The sequence below is a fragment of the Propithecus coquereli genome, unplaced genomic scaffold, assembly GCF_000956105.1.
Source record: "Propithecus coquereli isolate 6110/MARCELLA unplaced genomic scaffold, Pcoq_1.0 Scaffold194, whole genome shotgun sequence".
NCBI classification, from domain to species: Eukaryota; Metazoa; Chordata; class Mammalia; order Primates; family Indriidae; genus Propithecus; species Propithecus coquereli.
Genome location: NW_012144300.1, coordinates 3,756,811 through 3,774,015, shown reverse-complemented (window position 1 = coordinate 3,774,015; position 17,205 = coordinate 3,756,811). Strand labels below are relative to the sequence as shown.

The 17,205-nt window shown below is 37.9% G+C and overlaps 1 protein-coding gene across 2 annotated transcripts in view; it reads right to left on the bottom strand.

Annotated features, from left to right (window-relative positions):
- DTNBP1 (dystrobrevin binding protein 1) overlaps nucleotides 1-17,205 on the bottom strand; it is a 134,445-nt gene that overhangs the window by 57,596 nt on the left and 59,644 nt on the right. For both annotated transcript variants that reach the window (XM_012643259.1, XM_012643258.1), the window contains exon 7: nucleotides 6,271-6,293. In XM_012643259.1, the coding sequence (XP_012498713.1) occupies nucleotides 6,271-6,293 (23 nt within the window). The remainder of the gene's footprint in view (nucleotides 1-6,270; nucleotides 6,294-17,205) is intronic.

Below are 17,205 nucleotides of genomic sequence, written 5' to 3'. Positions count from 1 at the left end.
GTACTGGCATAAGGAACAAAGTTGACAGTCCAGAAATAAACTCTTGCATTTACGGTTACTGGTTTCCTATAAAGGTGTCAAAGCAATTCAATGGGTAAAGAGATAGTTGGATATCAATACATACATAAATGAACTCAGACTCTTACCTCATACAAACACAAAAATGAATTCAAAATGGGCCATAGACCTAAATGTAAGAGCTAACAATAACCAATGTTGTCAAGGATGAGGCAAAACTGCAACCCTCATACATTGCTGATGGAAACGTAAAATGGTGTAGCTATTTTAGAAAATGAGTTCACAGTTTCTTAAGAAGTTAAACATAAACTTATCACATGATCCAGAAATTCTAGTCTTAGCTGTATACCCAAGAGAAATGAAAACACGTCTACACGAAGACTTGCACAAGAAAGTGTACAGCAGATTATTCACAACAGCCAAAACCTGGAAACAATCCAAATGTCCATCAATTGGTGAGTGGAGAAACAAAATGTGGTATATTCATACAATAAAATATTAATTCAGTAATAAAAAGGAACAATTTAATGACATTCTTTTAATTCTACCTACTTAGTTTCTTGAATCTGTGTCTTTTTCTCCATTCGACCACTGCCTTAATTCAAATATTTTTAATAGTCTCCCAACTAATCTTTTAGTCTAGACCTGTTCTTTTCCAATCTATCTTCTACATGATCCCAGAAAACTCACTCTAAAATGCAAATCTGATCCTTCCACCCTAACTAAAAACCCTTTGGGTTCTCCTACTCCTTACCCTGCTTCTATCTGCTACAACAGTAACCGCTAAGCTCTATTGATCATGCACTCCCACCTTGAGCAACGACTTTCAACATGCACCCCCAAATATGAATATTCACATATCATATACATGAATTCCTGTACTAATTTATTACATAACAGACATAAAATTGACATTTAAAAGGATGACATAAAAAAGAACCAAATAAAAGTTCCAGTTTTCTTCTCCAGTACTATTGGGTTGCATAGTCACAGTCTTCTTTGGAGACCACTGACCCAAAGGGAAATGTCCAAACTCCCGTGCATGACATACAAGGCTGTGTGTCATGTGTTCCCTGCCTATGTGTCCAACTTCATTCCTCACCACCTCACCCCACACACCATATGCTTTAGCCATGACAAATTATTTGTAGTTCCTTCAGTAAAGAAGAAATTAAATTTTAACTCGTATTCCTGAAATAAAATAAACATCTCTGCATCTTCACAATTGTTGTTTCCTCTTCCTGGAATGTCCCTATCATCCTTTTCAGCCCAGTGAGTACTCATAATTCAGATCAAGTGTCACTGCCTCTCTCTAGTTGATTACTTTCACTTAGTGTGCTTATTTTTATTATTTCTATATTGTATTCAAATTATATATTTGCCTCTCTATAAGCTTTGCCACAGCCCTTTTAGCTTCTTGAGGACAGAGGACAGTCATAGCATCCAACCTGATTGTCTATCACTTACATATAGCCAAGTGGCGGCTGAACAGCTGCCACATGTTAAGCTAACCCTTGAATTGAACAAACAAACTCTATCCAAGTTTAACACCTACTATTTGTAACATGCTAAGGGCTGCCAAGCCAGCGATATGCATAATCCACATCCGGGACTCATCCAAACAAATGATACTCCTGACACTCAGAATTCTCTGATTCAGATGACCCATTCCATGTGATGACTTCTATTTTTACTGAAATTTAGCCATTATCATCATCACTGGGTATTGCTCCACCTCCAAGATCTCAAACTGAAATTCCTTCTTTGACCACAAGATCCATCTCAACCACTCAAAGTGCTCTTCCCCTTTATGGTGTCACCGTCCTGCACCTCCTCACCTGTTTATGCCGCTGGCCTGGTCAGGCCTCCCCTCTCCAGCCTGGACTGCATGACCAATCATTTCAATCATGCTCTCTCTCATTAGCATCCATGGCTACAATGCCCTGCTGGCTCATCATATGTGCTCTTCCCATTTCCAACTCTGTGTTAACTGAAGCACATTTGTTCTGGTTTTTATTCTTACGTCTGAGCCCGGCCTTGAAAATTTGGATTACCTTTCCTTAATGTGAATTCTCAAAACATTATTTCATCCCTCCATGTCAGCTTTTTCCTGTATTACCAGTCATCCTTCCCTTCTCTAAGGTCTCAGGGAAAGAGATGTCCCTGGATCCTCTCCAAGGATAACCTATCTGGATACCATTGCTTTCTCTCTTCTTTAGGATCTTAATCGACTCCTTTAACATCTTCAACTTTACCTTTTCCCCTGACCTTGACCCTGATCCCATCTCAAGATACATTTCATTTCTTTTGTTACATTCATGAAAGAATAGTTAGTTCATGTCACCTTTATTTCCTAACTCCTCACACATTTATGATCCGCAATCTGGATCCTCCCTTTACAAACAGCTCTTGCAGGTCACCTATTCGTTGTCAAATCCAAGGGGATCTCCTCATTCTGCGCAACTTCTTTGCAGTACTTATATCACTGATAACCACTTCTCCTCCGTTAAACTTTCTCCTTTCTAGGCTTTTTTGTCATTTAACTACCTTGGTCTTCCTCCTGTTTCTCTGACCTGTCTCATCTATTGGCTCTGCTTTCCAGAGCCAAACCTTAAATGTGATCATACCATAAGAAGCTGGCCTCAGCTACCTTTTCCCACATACTCTCTCATGATGACCACATTCACAGAGATAGCAGTAACTCCTAAATCCTGACATGTTTTCAAACTATTAATCACATTTCTGACATGGTCAGATAATTTTACATTGAGTAGGAGATTACAATGGACATCCTCCTATATGATGCAATTGGATCCCATGTTGGTCATTTAATTTTTTAAAAAGCAATTAGCACAGGAATCCATTAAAAACACATATACAAACACTTTAATTTTAAATATAACCATAGTTTTATTCACAAGTTCTTTGGGCATGGGTCCACTGATTGAAAATTCTTGTATAAATCACCCACACTGCAACAAATAAAATTTCCAGTCTATTTTTTTTTAAAGCAAAGCAGAAATTTAAGATGTGTAAAATAATTTGTGTACAAAATCTTTCAGGATTTTTATTATTTCTTTCCCAAATCTTTTCTAATTCTTAACTATACTTTTGCAGCAACCTTTAAAAGCTACTTACTTATATTTAAGTCTTCCAAAGCAGTCAATTTTATTTTCTTATAAATAGTTCTCCTTAACACTGAGGTTTCATCATTTTATCTAATATTTAATTAAAATGCATATTATAACAACTAACATCATAGGAACAACACAACTCGCTCTGGGTAAGCATTCCACTCCACTGGTGGAAACAAGTGTGTGGATGTACTGGCCAGTAGCCTGCCAGCCACAAGCATTCAGCATGCTCTATGTTTTATAGAGACAATGGAGAATGATGGTTAATCTGGTGAGGCACTCGGGTGAAGGTGAAAGAGCCAGTCTACAGTTTAAAACCATGTCAAGGCAGGAATCTTATGGAGGTAAGAATCCTATCTAACCCTAGATCTCATTACCTCTACTCTTTTCAGTGGCACAATATTCCTAGACTTATACTTTAAAAATTTGATGAGTGATTTTAAGATTATACATGGAATGATAATTTAATTAAAATATTAAAGTGGAAAAACGATTAATAATCCCTGAAAAACAGACATGTCTACTCATGGCCAATTTCTCATGTCTTTAAGGACTGTGAAAGCTTATTTACTCTACATGGCTTACAATAATGGAATTCCTTCCCCATTAAAAATATAAAATTAGGACTTTTATGATCCTACTCTCCTTTTCATATTATCTAATATTCGAGTGATTGCCACTAAAAAGTTTAAATGAATGCAATATTTGGGTAACACAGAAAACCTTCCTGCTGCCAACATTAAAATAACAACAACTGGTTTTAATAATCTGGTAGAGATTTGCCATATGTAGCAGAAGTGAGAGGTGAACTTAACTCATTAACCTCAACGGAGTACAGAAGGCAGAATCCAGAACTCAGTGGATGATAATTGATCTATATTACTAACTTTGAGGGTTACTAATTTTGTGTTTTAGTCCCCAAAAGTTAGTTTTTCCCCAATTTAGAAAAAAGCTTCTAAATACAACTACAAATTGAATAACTGGAGGAAGTATCACCTTTTGTTTTCCTGCAACCTAAAAAGGAAAAACAAAGGCAATATTCAAAAAATACATTGTTATGATATGTTTGAATGAATTTTTAAATCTCTTTTTCTGGCCAGGTGAGGTGGCTCAAGCCTGTAATCCTAGCACTCTGGGAGGCCAAGGCCGGAGGATCGCTCAAGGTCAGGAGCTCAAGACCAGCCTGAGCAAGAGTGAGACCCCATCTCTACTAAAAATGGAAAAAATTAGCCGGGCATGGTGGCACATGCCTGTAGTCCCAGCTACTCAGGAGGCTGAGGCAAGAGGATTGCTTGAGCCCAGGAGTTTGAGGTTGCTGTGAGCCAGGCTGACACCACTGCACTCTAGCCTGGGCAACAGAACAAGATTCTGTCTCAAAAAAAAAAAAAAAAAATCCCTTTTTCTCCACTAATACTTCAGAAGAGTCATTAAATTTCTGTTTTGCTTGTTATGGCTATTCATGCTTTTGAAATATTAGTAAAACATTCAAGAAAAAACAATTTTTAATGAACATTCATACTAAAAATCTACATATAATGAAATACTCAATTTAGGATTTGTTCAAATTTGAGATTTTTAATTGGCCTGTGGGTGGATCTGACGTGCTGTTAATTGTTGTACATAATTAGGGATGTGTAAACAAAATATTTCAGCCTAAATTGAATTATTCTATCAGGTAACATGCAACACTACCTAACCTTTTGCAAACTGCTGTTCTCTTCTTTTTTTTGTAAATACTGTCATACTAAAAAAAAAAAGAGTATCTCAGCACTGAGATGCAAGTAAAACTGACATTTTACATAATCTGCCTCCCTGACTGTCTTTTAATATTAACTTGATTGTTTTTTTCCCATCTCTTACTGTTATATAAGAAGATGCTAAACTAGTCAACCAAAAGAAAGAATGAGAAGGAAAAAAGCATTTTTATGAGGATTTCAAATCTTATTTTAAACCACTGATGAAAAATAATGTACTTCAGTAGTGGTTCACAAATACAATAAGAACAATGATAGCCATGATAATACATTATATCATATGACCATTTAACTTTACCTTCAACCAACTGGTCATGAGCTTAATCGTCTACTACAGCTGTAGTAGGTCAGAGAGAAATCCAGCCCAAAGAAAGCTGTTCAGTTATAGCTGTAGTAGGAATAAGCCTTTATACCTTTTACCTTGAGGATTAGTCTTTTTTTCCTAAAACATCTAAACACATCAGACATATAAAAAATTCAACTATAAATGATATACTAGAAAATCTTTAATCAGTCAGGAAATCAAAAGGTCAATATTAGTTTATATGTGAAATACAATGAGCACAGAACAATTAAAGCAGAATTTGATTTAGTAAGTAATTCAAAAAGTCTTCTTGGTTATTGAAATGAGTCCCTCTGAGAATAGTCATTTCTATTACTTAATTGCTCATGAGTAACTGAAAATGGCAAATTGGAACAGTCTTGAGCTGCTGGAAAGTTTGTGGTTTTCTCTATTTTTTCCACTAGTATTTCTCCAAGACCAGTAAGGGTCAACATGACCAAGAGTCATTCTCCAGTGTCCCTTCTTCAAAAGTTTCCTAAAATTAACAAGCAAGGCTGGGTACTTTCAGAATCTCAGAATATATTTCATCAGGGCCTCTAGTTTTACAGATAGAGAGTAACTGTGCCTGAAAAAGTAGAGACTCATCCAAAGTCACAAGACAGTGGCAGGGCAGGCCCTGGCATTGAAGGCCTCTCGGCAGTGACTGTGAGGGCAACCACAGGGGCACATCTTGCTCTGTGTCACTATCCCCTTTCCACATGACCCAGACTGCACAACAGAAACCGAATCTTCTCAAGCTAGGAGTCTCACCAACCTCAAAGATAGTACTGTGTCTTCTTCCTAACATACTACTTATCATGGTCATTAGCAGAAACTCTCAGTTGGTACATCTGCTAAAAAGAATGTCAAAACCACCTGTGATGAAATAAAGCCTACAAAAACAGTACTAAACAAACCTTTACTTTTTGATGTAAAGTGGTTTAAAAAAAAGGAATGAGTTCTTTCATCATCATCAAGAGAGTACATCTGACATCAATTAACTCTCAACTACTTTAAAGTGAAGAATTAAACACAAAATTACCTTTGAACGTTTCAAGTTCCTTCCTGTAGAAAAAAAGAAAATGCAAAATTAAAATAATCAATTCCCAACTGCTCATTACATTATAACAAAAATGTATGTGCTTTAAATGCCTAGAGTGGTATTTCTGGATGCTCACATATCAATTATGCTTTACTGAAATTACCAATACGTTAGTCTAAAGCAACTATTTTTAGTTATTTCTGTTATTATCTATTAACAGCTAAAAAAAAAAAATCCTACCAAAATTTGAGCTATTAAAACACTTATAAGAAAACAGAGAGCATTTTAATGCCAGCTATGAACATCTCATATATATAAGAATCAGTTTATAACAGCACTTAACATGATTTTTCCTCCATTGATAAAGACTAAATAGTGGGTTTCTGAGATCTTTAGTTAAACATTATCCAGCATAGGAGTAGTTATTTCGCCCTTTCAATAGCAGAGGAGGAAAGGGGGAAAGCACATATGAAAGGATGGAGATCCAGAGCTCATTCTGCCACAAAAGGTCCAAGCCTCCAGCAATCTTCTGGTTTGTTATTTTGTCAATGTCAATTAAGGATGCCAAAACACAAAGCTTCCCGGGGAAATGTACAGTGGGGGAAAAGAGATTAATGATTATAAAATAAACATTTTGTGACAAAGAGGACAAAGCAAGTTACTTCCAGGTCTTCTCCTATAATTTTGCAATTATATATTTTTTCTCATTATCAGTACTAATAAAAAGTAATATTGAGGAGGCAAATTTATTTAGTAAAGGCTTGTTATCCCACTTAAAATATGAGACATTTATCTTTTATTTGCACTCTAGATTTTACTAAAAATCTAGAGATGTTTTCAATCTCAAATCAGTATTCTACACTTCTAATTACAATAACCCTCATGTTCCAAAATAGTTGACTACAATTAACAGCTGGTACGAAGGACTGGCAAGATGCCTACCGAAAGGCCAAGCAGATGATGTTCTTGCAACAGCTAAAGTGAAGGTTCTTAAATCAGATGGTCATCCCACTCCTCCTTTCCTAAAAATACCTACTCCTTATAATAATTCTCCAGCACCATGGTTCATAAACTAGGAAAGAGAATATAATTTTCGACCCTGTCTTTTCAAAAAACCATGTAATTGTTTCCCTTCAGCCAATAGTCAATTTCAATTTTAAAAGCTTAGCCAGACTGTGCGTGGTGGCTCACGCCTGTAATCCCAGCACTTTAGGAGGCCAGGGTGGGAGGATCAGCTTGAGGTATGGAGTTGGAGGCCAGTCTGACCCCATCTCTACAAAAATTTTTAAAATTAGCCAGGTGTGGTGGTGTGTACCTGTAGTCCCAGCTAACTCTGGAGGCTGAGGCAGGAGGATCACTTGAGCCCAGGAGTTCAAGGCCCCAATGAGCTATGATCATACCACTGTACTCTACCTGTGGTGACAGAGCAAGATCTTGTCTCTTAAAAAAAAAGTTAGCTAGGTACAAGTTAAAAAACCTAAAAAACCTAAAACCTACCTTATGCTCCAATACAATAAAGGGATGAAAACCAAAGTACTTAATGGGAAAGCAGCACATATCCTAAGAATCTTGAAAAGACACCTTCAATTTACTTGTTAGTGATGCCCTCACGTTAGCAATCCCCTGAGGTCACTGATGGTGTGCGGGGCATTGAGAGAACGTGCAGATCAATATTCTAAAGGGCATGTGGTGTTCACGTCTTTTTCTTTTGAAAAACTCCAAAGCCTTGTCTTTAAATGAAGGGTTCTTGATCTCCATGTGGAGAAGCAGTTTTGAAGTTTCCATGGCTTTGTTGGATAGCTGGCTGCCATAGATTATACAAAGCAGGCTTGGAGAATGTGAATCACCTGTTGCAATGAACCTGTAATTTAAGTAGGACTCTTGGTATTTTCTTTTAAATGCAGCTTTCATTTTGTTGGCAGTCTTAGAGTCTGCTGCTGTCTCATCATTGGGTCTTTCCCCCTTTTCAAAGAAGCTCTCCAGTGACGTTTGTCTTTTGCTCATTTTTGCTAGGGATAGCTTGTGGACTTACCAAAACTGCGACTGAGACAAGTGTGTAGTGTGTGAAAGAGGCATGGATGGAAGTGGGAAATAAAATAATGGGCAGGCCACATGTGGACTAAAATAAATGTGGGATTCTGACTTACAGCCTGCCACCACCTGCAGCTTCACAATTAAGATGCTCGCTTGCCACTATAAAGCCTGTCACCAGATGCAGCTTAATTGTTACTTGCCAGTCACTGATAGGGTTTTGATTCGAGTCTGTAAGCAATTGATTTATTATGGTTTCTGTTCAGTCAAATCTCTCTGTTAATGATAATCTGTATTTGCAGCTGCTCCCCAGCACTAGCATCACCGCCTCAGCTCCACCTCAGATCATCAGGTAGTAGATTCTCATAAGGGGTGCACAACCTAGATCCCTCGCATGCTTGGTTTACAGTAGGGTTCGTGCTCCTATGAGAATCTGACGCTGCCGCTGATCCGACAGCAGGAGCTTATGCGGTGATGTGAGTGACGGGGAGCGGCTGCAAATACAGATGAAGCTTCACTTGCTCGCCCGATGCTCACCTCCTGCTGTAGGGCCTGGTTCCTAACAGGCCATGCAACAGTACCAGTCCGAGGCTCGGGGGTTGGGAACTGCAGTGTTAGAGGTACTAAGATGGCAGCGGAGGCATGTCCAGCAGAGGCAGTGGTGGCTGGGAAGGCATGGAGCCCAAAAGATGCAGGTTATAGGCAGGGAACTGACTTCAGTGCAGCAATACTGGAGCAAGTATTTGTCCTGGAGCAAATACTTAAGAACAACAGCAGGCTGAATGAAGAGAAGGCAGTTCAGATTAAAAGGTAGATGGTTCTCAGTGCCAGGCTGAAAGATTTGGTTTTATTTTTAGTAGAGAATAACATGAGCAAAGCTGTGCTTTAGGAAGAACATTCTAGCCGTGATGGATGGATGTATTGGCAAGGGAGAGAATAAAAGCAGAGAGTACTTAGGAAACTATGAGAGTGGTTTGGAGAAGAGCTAATTAATGCCTGGCAAGAGTGACATAAGTGGCAACGGCAATGAAAAGAGGAGTGCCATTTGAAAAGTGCTCAACAGCCCACGGCACCTGATTGAATGGGATGGGGGAGGAAGATGACCAGCCTGTTATACAAGGGGTCCGGTCTGCTTCTCCAGAAGGAAGAGAAAAAGATCTCGGGCAGCGCATGAGTTCAGTTTGGGAATTGCTGAAATACCCTGGAAGGCTGGGGGTGCTGCAGACAGGATTTCCACCCCCTTCAGCCTACCCAAGGACTCAGCTCTGACGACTCCTCCCTCCCTCACTTCACATTCACTCCTGAACCCATTCCAATTTGACTCCTGGACCCCACTACCACACAACCAAGGCCACCAACAATCCAAAAGCCGATTCTCACTTTTTATCCTAATCCCTCAGCAGCATTTGACCCAATTGGCAGTTTCTTGAGAAAGTCTCCTCTAGGGTTCTCCTTCAGTTTCTTTTGCTAGCAGCTCTACCCCTTCCAGAATACTAAATGCTGGTGTGCTGCAGGCTTGGTTCTGGCTCCTTTTCTCTCCTTAACATTCATTCAGAAGGCAATTTCATCCAGCTACATAGCTCTAAATACCATCTATACATTACTGACTTCCTGATTTACATTTCCTCTCTCGACCTCTCCTTTGAGCTCCAGACTCACATGCAACTGCCTGTTTGATGGTTTTACTCAAAAGTGAAATAAGCTTCTCAAACATTTGAGCCTGCTCACCCTCCAGTTTTCCTCATCTCAATTATCAGCCCCTCAAGTTTTAGTTCATCCATATCACTGACTCACCACATCCAATCCTGTCAGTTCTACCTCAGAACATAACCTGAATTCATCCATTTCTCTCCATCATCACTGCCATCAACCTCATATAAATATATCCATTTTCTTATACTCAGTATAATCTTTGTTGAGTTCAATCATTCATTCAAAAAAATTCACTGAGCCTTAGACACTGGGAATAATGTTAGGAATACCATTAGCAATAATGCTAGGTTTGGGATATACATGTTCCATAACCTCAAGGAATTTTAGTGGGAGAGACAGAGAAGTAAAGCAGTAATTAGAAACTGATGTCATAGATTAGTGCTTTGGTAATGACATGCTGAGAATTACCTAGGAATAAAGAAGAGGGGGCACTTCATACACTTTGGTTTGGTAGGAAAGTCTTCCTGGAGAAGCAAGCACTGAATTGATGAGTTTTGAAGGAAAGCATAATTGATGATGATGATTGGGTAACATTCACTGAGAACATGGCAAATATTTTACTCTTAATCAGTATGTCACACTCTCAGTTCACCAAATGAAAAAGTATAGGTAAGCAGGAGTTTTAAGTTTTGGCTGTTCTCCTTGAAACTCTATTAAAAACAGTAATAACAATAATCAGTGTAAAAGAGTCTTCAAGTTCATCTTTTCCATGAAGGCTTCCTTGACATCCAATCAGTGATCTCTCCATTTATCTAAACTCCTATAGCAATTTAACTCTATCAGCGTTATACACCTCAGAACTGCCTTGTAATGTGGTTATATCCGTACAGGTGTCATCTCTAGAGTTACACCACAGAGTGCAGAGACCAGATCTTATCTGTCCTGCATCACGCATATGCACAGAGTTGGATCCAAGAGACATTCAGCAAATCAGAATTATCAAGTACCATGGCTGCAGAATGACTAAGAATATCTGCTTCTTCAAAGAGACCGCTGCTGTAATTACAGAATATTTTATTTTTTATTCTTTTGGAGACAGGGTCTTGCTCTCTTTTGCCTGGGCTAGAGTGCAGTGGCATCATCATAGCACACTGCAACTTCAAACTCCTAGGCTCACGAGATCCTCCTGCCTCAGCCTCCTGAGTAGCTGGGACTACAGGTGCACACCACCACACCCAGCTAATTCTTCTTATGTTTTTGTAGAGATGGAGTCTTGCTATTGTCCAGCCTGGAATATTTTATTCTTTATAAAGTTCATCACATATTATCTCATTTGATAACAATTTGTTAGTTACTTATATTTTCAAAAATTTGAGTCTCTTATTTTCCATAGTTTAACAGTATTTTCAGGTCAAATAAGTATGAAGAATTGAAATGCCTTCTTTTAGATTTTACTATATTTTAAAATTTACTCAATTCGGCAAATGCTTTTATGAAATTTAGCATAACAAACCCTGAAAGTAAAACATTCAAAAAATAACACCAGATCCAAAAGCTAATATTTGCAAAGGGTGAAACTGCTATTATTTAATCATTTTCTCTACAGGGATTGAGTTATAAAAGGCGGAATAAAAATATAAGAAAGCATCACATTAATAAATATATCTATAGAATATTATAGGAAGTATATTAAATTTGTATATGAGTAGAAATCAACTAAATCAGACTCAAGATGTAAATTCAATAGATTGGAGCCACTGGATAAATGTCTCCACAAACATGATCATCTCACCGATGAAGCACACTATCTCTAAATACTAAACAAACTACCTCCCTAGGACAAATTCATGATAAAAAGCTAATACAAAATACCACATTCAAAATGCCAACTGCAAAATCCACTCTAACAATTTTTCTTCACATTTGAAAATGTTTAGCAGGAAATTTTTTTAAAGTATGATCAGCAATGTTTTTTTATAGAACACACTTGAACAGTGTCCCTTTGTTACCAGTGACTACTTGTTCCTAGGAAAGATCTCACAGAACATCTATCAAAAAAGGAGCACCTACTACTCATTCCCATCAAGTCAGTAGCCTGTTCTTGCAGTCCACAGTCAGGGGTACCCCCTGAAAATGTGTGTCCTTGTAGGCATGAGGGGGTTGTGGCTATTAGAGTAGAAAGGGGATTGGTGGTGGGGTCGGGGGAGGTGACCTCCTACCAGCTTGAGGTAAATTTTCTCCAGATTGTCTATATCTTAGAAGTCCCTGTTGTCATTTATTCCTTATACGGAATCTGCCCTGCAAATCATTTTCAACATTATCTGTAAAACAAAACCTCTTGAAAAGCAGCTAGTTTGTTGTAAAAACTGCCCTAAATCCTTATTTATTATGCTATTAATGTAAGTTAGTTTTATGTATTTATCTATTTTGGGCAAACACAGCCTAAAAAGTTGTAAGATGATAGGATCCTAGAATCTTGGAATTTAAAGTTACAAGGAATCTGAGAGATGGTAACAAAGATGACCTGGAATAAAATTTTAAAAAATGAACTCCAAAAAAGACAATGAAGGTCTAGAAAAGGGCTGATTGGTGGCAGCACTATGGGTGGATTGCATTTCATCCCAACCTGCAAGAAAATCACATTCCTAAACCTCTTTTACGTGAAAATTTATTTGGTTTGGAAAGCCATGGCGGGGAGAGGCGGTGTAGGTAAGTAGGATAAGGAAGGATGAGAAGGGGGTAAGGAATTTTTTCTGAGTTCCTACTGTATACCCCACATTACACGAGGTATTTATATAAATTATCTCCTATACCTCACAATTACCTAATTGTAGGTAACATCACTGTCACTTAATACAGAAGGAAAATGGGGCTTGAGGATAGAAGGCCACAGAGCTAATGAGTGATGGGACCAGGAATAAAACCCACAACCCTCAGACTCCACATACGTGCAATCTTCAGCATCCAGAATATAGTTTGCAGGCCAAGTCTGGCTTACCTGAATGCAGGCTGTGACTCACCTGAGATATTTTAGCCCTAACTGAAAGTTACTTAAGTAGACCACTAAATCTAATGGATGCCAGAGTCATGTATATGAAACTCAGAGCTACCCTCAAATTTCTGGCCAATATCTGGGTCTACTCAGCTCTGTGAAAGTATATTTTTTTAAGGAAACTATTAAAACAAGTTGAAAGTCATGATCATTGATGTGAACATGAGGTAAGAACCCACCATGCTCCTGAAGATATCTTGTGGTTTTCAAAAACAGGTCTATAAAACACTTATTCTTGCTGATGTGCTGAAAAGTATTCAGTGACTGGTCTAAGGCAACTAATTGGCTAAAAAATTTTTATTATAAAACTATTAAAAGAATTTTTGGCACCTTTGTATTATTGATTTTTTAATTCAAACTTTTAACAGGCTAGGCAGGTTCCTAAAAAAAGAACCATTCTACCACTCATTATTACCAAATCAATGGTTTGTCATTTCTCAGCATTCTACAGTCAGACCCTACCCATGTAAAGTTGTATATTCTTACAGGCTTGGTGTATTTGTGGTTGATAGGGTAAAAGGTGGGTTCAAAAAAAAATCATGCATCCCACACACAAATGTATTCCTAATCAAGGGCACAACTACTGAAAACCTTTGTTTGTCCATCCTTACAATGAGCCACTCACAGCAGGCAATGCACTGAGAAAAGCAAGGTCCTTTTCTTATTCTACGGAACCCAAACCCAGAGCATGACAGCTTTGTGTGCAGACAATAGACTATAAAAGGTCTGACAGACTCTGAAGTCAGAAAAACATTGGTTCTGATCCAGCACTACCACTTCCTAGTTCTCTAACTCTTGGCAAGTTATTTAATCTCTCTTAGTCTTCCTTCTTATTGGTAGAGAAGAGTATACACCTACGCAAATGGTCCTTGTAAGAATTCTATGAGTTAATTTAGATTAAGGTTTTTAAGCACAGTGCCTAGAACACACGCATTAAGTGCTCAATAAAGTCTACTGTTATAATTACCATCGTCATCATCATCATCACTACTTAATTTTTATCTTGAAGATGATGTGAAATCTTTATTATATGTGAATTTTAGAAAAAATGAACACTCCAACAGTAAAAAAAATGAACTGGGGGACAAGATTATAGACAGGAAGACTAATTAGGAGGCTATCAGTATCACTGAGGCTACAAAGACGTGGGCTAGAGCTCAGGAAAGGACCAGTGATGACAGGCAAGCACAAAGTCAAGAAAGATTAGACTGGACCAGGAACAGAGTAGAGATGGTAGAAGAGGGAGAAAGAGATTATCACAACTCCCATGTTTGTGGATTAGGTAAATCTGTAGTGGTGGCAGCTTTACTGAAACAAAAAAAGGTCAAGTTTTCTGTAGAAGATAATTTGGGGGCATGGTGCTCTTGAGATGTTTGTGGGGATATCCAAGAAGAGGAGATGTCTAGAGGGCAACTGGTTCTGCCTATAAAAAGACAGCCAGACTGAAGATAGTGGTTTGATCACCACATGGGTGGTAGATGAGCCAGGACACAGAAGGGCTTGCCGGGGGAGGGTATGCAGAATAAAGGCAGGCAACAACCAGGACAAGAATGCAAGAGAATACCAACATGGAAGCATCTACAAAGAAAACTAAAAACTAACCCCCCCAGGTAGACAAGGAGATTTAGGACGCTAGTGCCGTAGAAGTCAAGAAACGACAGTATTAAGAGGTCACGCAAATAAGGATTGGTTTGTAAATGAAGTTACCTAAAAAGCTAAGAAGAAAAACACAGATTAAATATTTAAAGTGCATCATGGATTTGTTTTCTGTCAATGGCTTCGTATGTTTATATGAATTTTTATATAATTTTTCTTTTTCTATTAAGCAATATTTTAACTGCCAGGGTATGCCATGTACATTGTCCATTCATTTTAACTAAAAAATCATTTTAAAAATTTACTTATGAGGTAAAATAGTGTTTTAACTTTCTCCAAACTAGACCAATGTTTATATAATAATTTTAAAGGATATTTTTCAATGTTTTTAAACCCAAATAAAAGCACGGAATATTGATGTCAACTGAGAAATGCTCAAATCTACCCGAATTAATCCTTGAGAGCTGTGTAGTAACTTCTATTTTGTCTTCCTTAAATAATGTGTTATTTTACATGACAATAATGTACTTCTCTGGTATCGGTTGTAAGGATAGGAATTGGTCATAAACAAAACATGACATGAAACCTCCAGAAAGAAAGAAAAATGTTGCTCCCTTTGGGGGAAAACGTCCCTCTTTGAAATCCAGTATCAAACCTCTCCAGTAGCAGATGAGTTCACGCCCTTTGAAACAATCACGGTGCCATTTCTCTGAGCCAGAACTAAAGATGAGTAAGAGGCAGGTAAAAGGCAGGCAAGAAAAGGCACCTGTTTATTAGCCCCAGAAAAACTGGGCCAATGTAACCACACTCATGCACGGTGCAGAGAGCAGGAGCACTGCGTTCTCTTGTTGCCACCTTCGCCATCCCACTTCCCTGCCACTGATGTCAGAGCAGGCTGCTAAGTGTGCCTTTGCCTGTCGCAGCTCTCATACGCCTCAAGAATACAGAAAAGTGAGAAAAGCACAGGGCAATGCCATGGTTTTAGCCACATTCAAATGAGGACTAAAATAACTGATAAATTTCATACTTTTGAAAGCATCTCTGAAAAATGCTTGTTTTCCCTCATCAGTAACTAATGAGGAAATATAAACTCCAGGATGGTCATGTAAAATGTAAACTATCATTCCAAATTTAATAAACCGCTCTAAAACACTGAAAGTTAATGGAGACTCTGTAAATTATAATGTACAAGTTATAATCAATCTATCTTTGGAACAAGGATTGCTTTTTTTTTAACCCAGGACAATCATAATTATGTTTTGCTGAATTCCAATAAACCGTTCTCAAGATTGCTATATCTTTAGTCTTAATTACTTTCTACCTCAAAGATACATTTAGGTTTTCACATCTCTGTTAAAAACAAAAACCTTATGAACCCCAATGTTCAGAATGGCACTTACATAAGGAAAAAGCTAACGAAAAGAGTATTGTAAACCAATTAGAGAAATATTTAGTATTTTTAAAGAATTAGGTCAGGATATGTCTTTTTAATATTGATGGCATTGTTCAAAATAAATGAAGAACTTAAATATCAGTCCTAAACTATATTTACTGTCAACCCAAGGATCTAATAAACTGTTAAATATTCTAGCTGCATCTGTTCTCGTGACTACATATAGTCCAAAACTGCCAAGATTTATTTCTAACAGACACTTTAGAGCAAGAATTTTGTTAGTTCAGTTCCTTGCCAACTCATAAGCTTAGGTTTAATTTCGAACAAAAATGTAAGATTTGATTACACATGCATGAAGCCAATAAATTCACAGCTCTCAGTGTGTTTTCAAGAGGTCACTGGCCTAGCAGGCATGATTACCATATTATAACAAATAAAATAAAAATTTCAATTTACTTTCAATTAGTCACCTGGGAACCATGTGAAATCTAGCAACTAACAGGGAGGGGAAAAGTAAAAGGAGAAAATGGAAAAAAGAGACAAGTTTGGGCCTTTTTAAATATCTTCCACATCTCTACTTTACTTTTTAAACTTAAAGAATACAGTTGCAACAACAGTTTTTACTGTCCTTGTCTGCTAATTGTCAGTTCTGAATGGTTTTGATTGATTGGTTATCTTCCTCAATATGTTTGCCCAGTAATCTTTGATTAGATGCCAGACACGGGATTTATTTGTTGGGTGCTAGGTATTTTTGTGTTCCTAAAAGTATTTTTGAGCTTTGTTATATAGTTAATTTATGTGGAAACAGTTTGATCCTTTTGCTACATGCTTTATGATTTGTTAAGCAGGTCTGGGGCCGTGCTCAGTCAAAGGCCAATTATACCCCCTACTGAAGCAAGGCTTCACTTCTCAACGCCCTGTGAATTTTAAGTTTCTCCAGTCTGGCTGTGGGGAGCAGGCTCTGTGTGAACACCAGGCACCATGTGAATGCCAGGCACCATTAATTTGTCCTTTTGGGTGTTTTTTTCCCTCCTGTCTCAGGTAGTTTTTTCATATTCCTTATCAGTGCTCTTCTGAATAATCAAGGGGAACCCTCTGCAGATTTCAGGGATTCTCTGAGCTACTCTCTGCTCACTGGGACTATGTCCTCCACACTCTAGCTGCCTTGGTCTCCCCAGACTTTCAGCTCTCTCTCTTTTTTTTTTTTTTT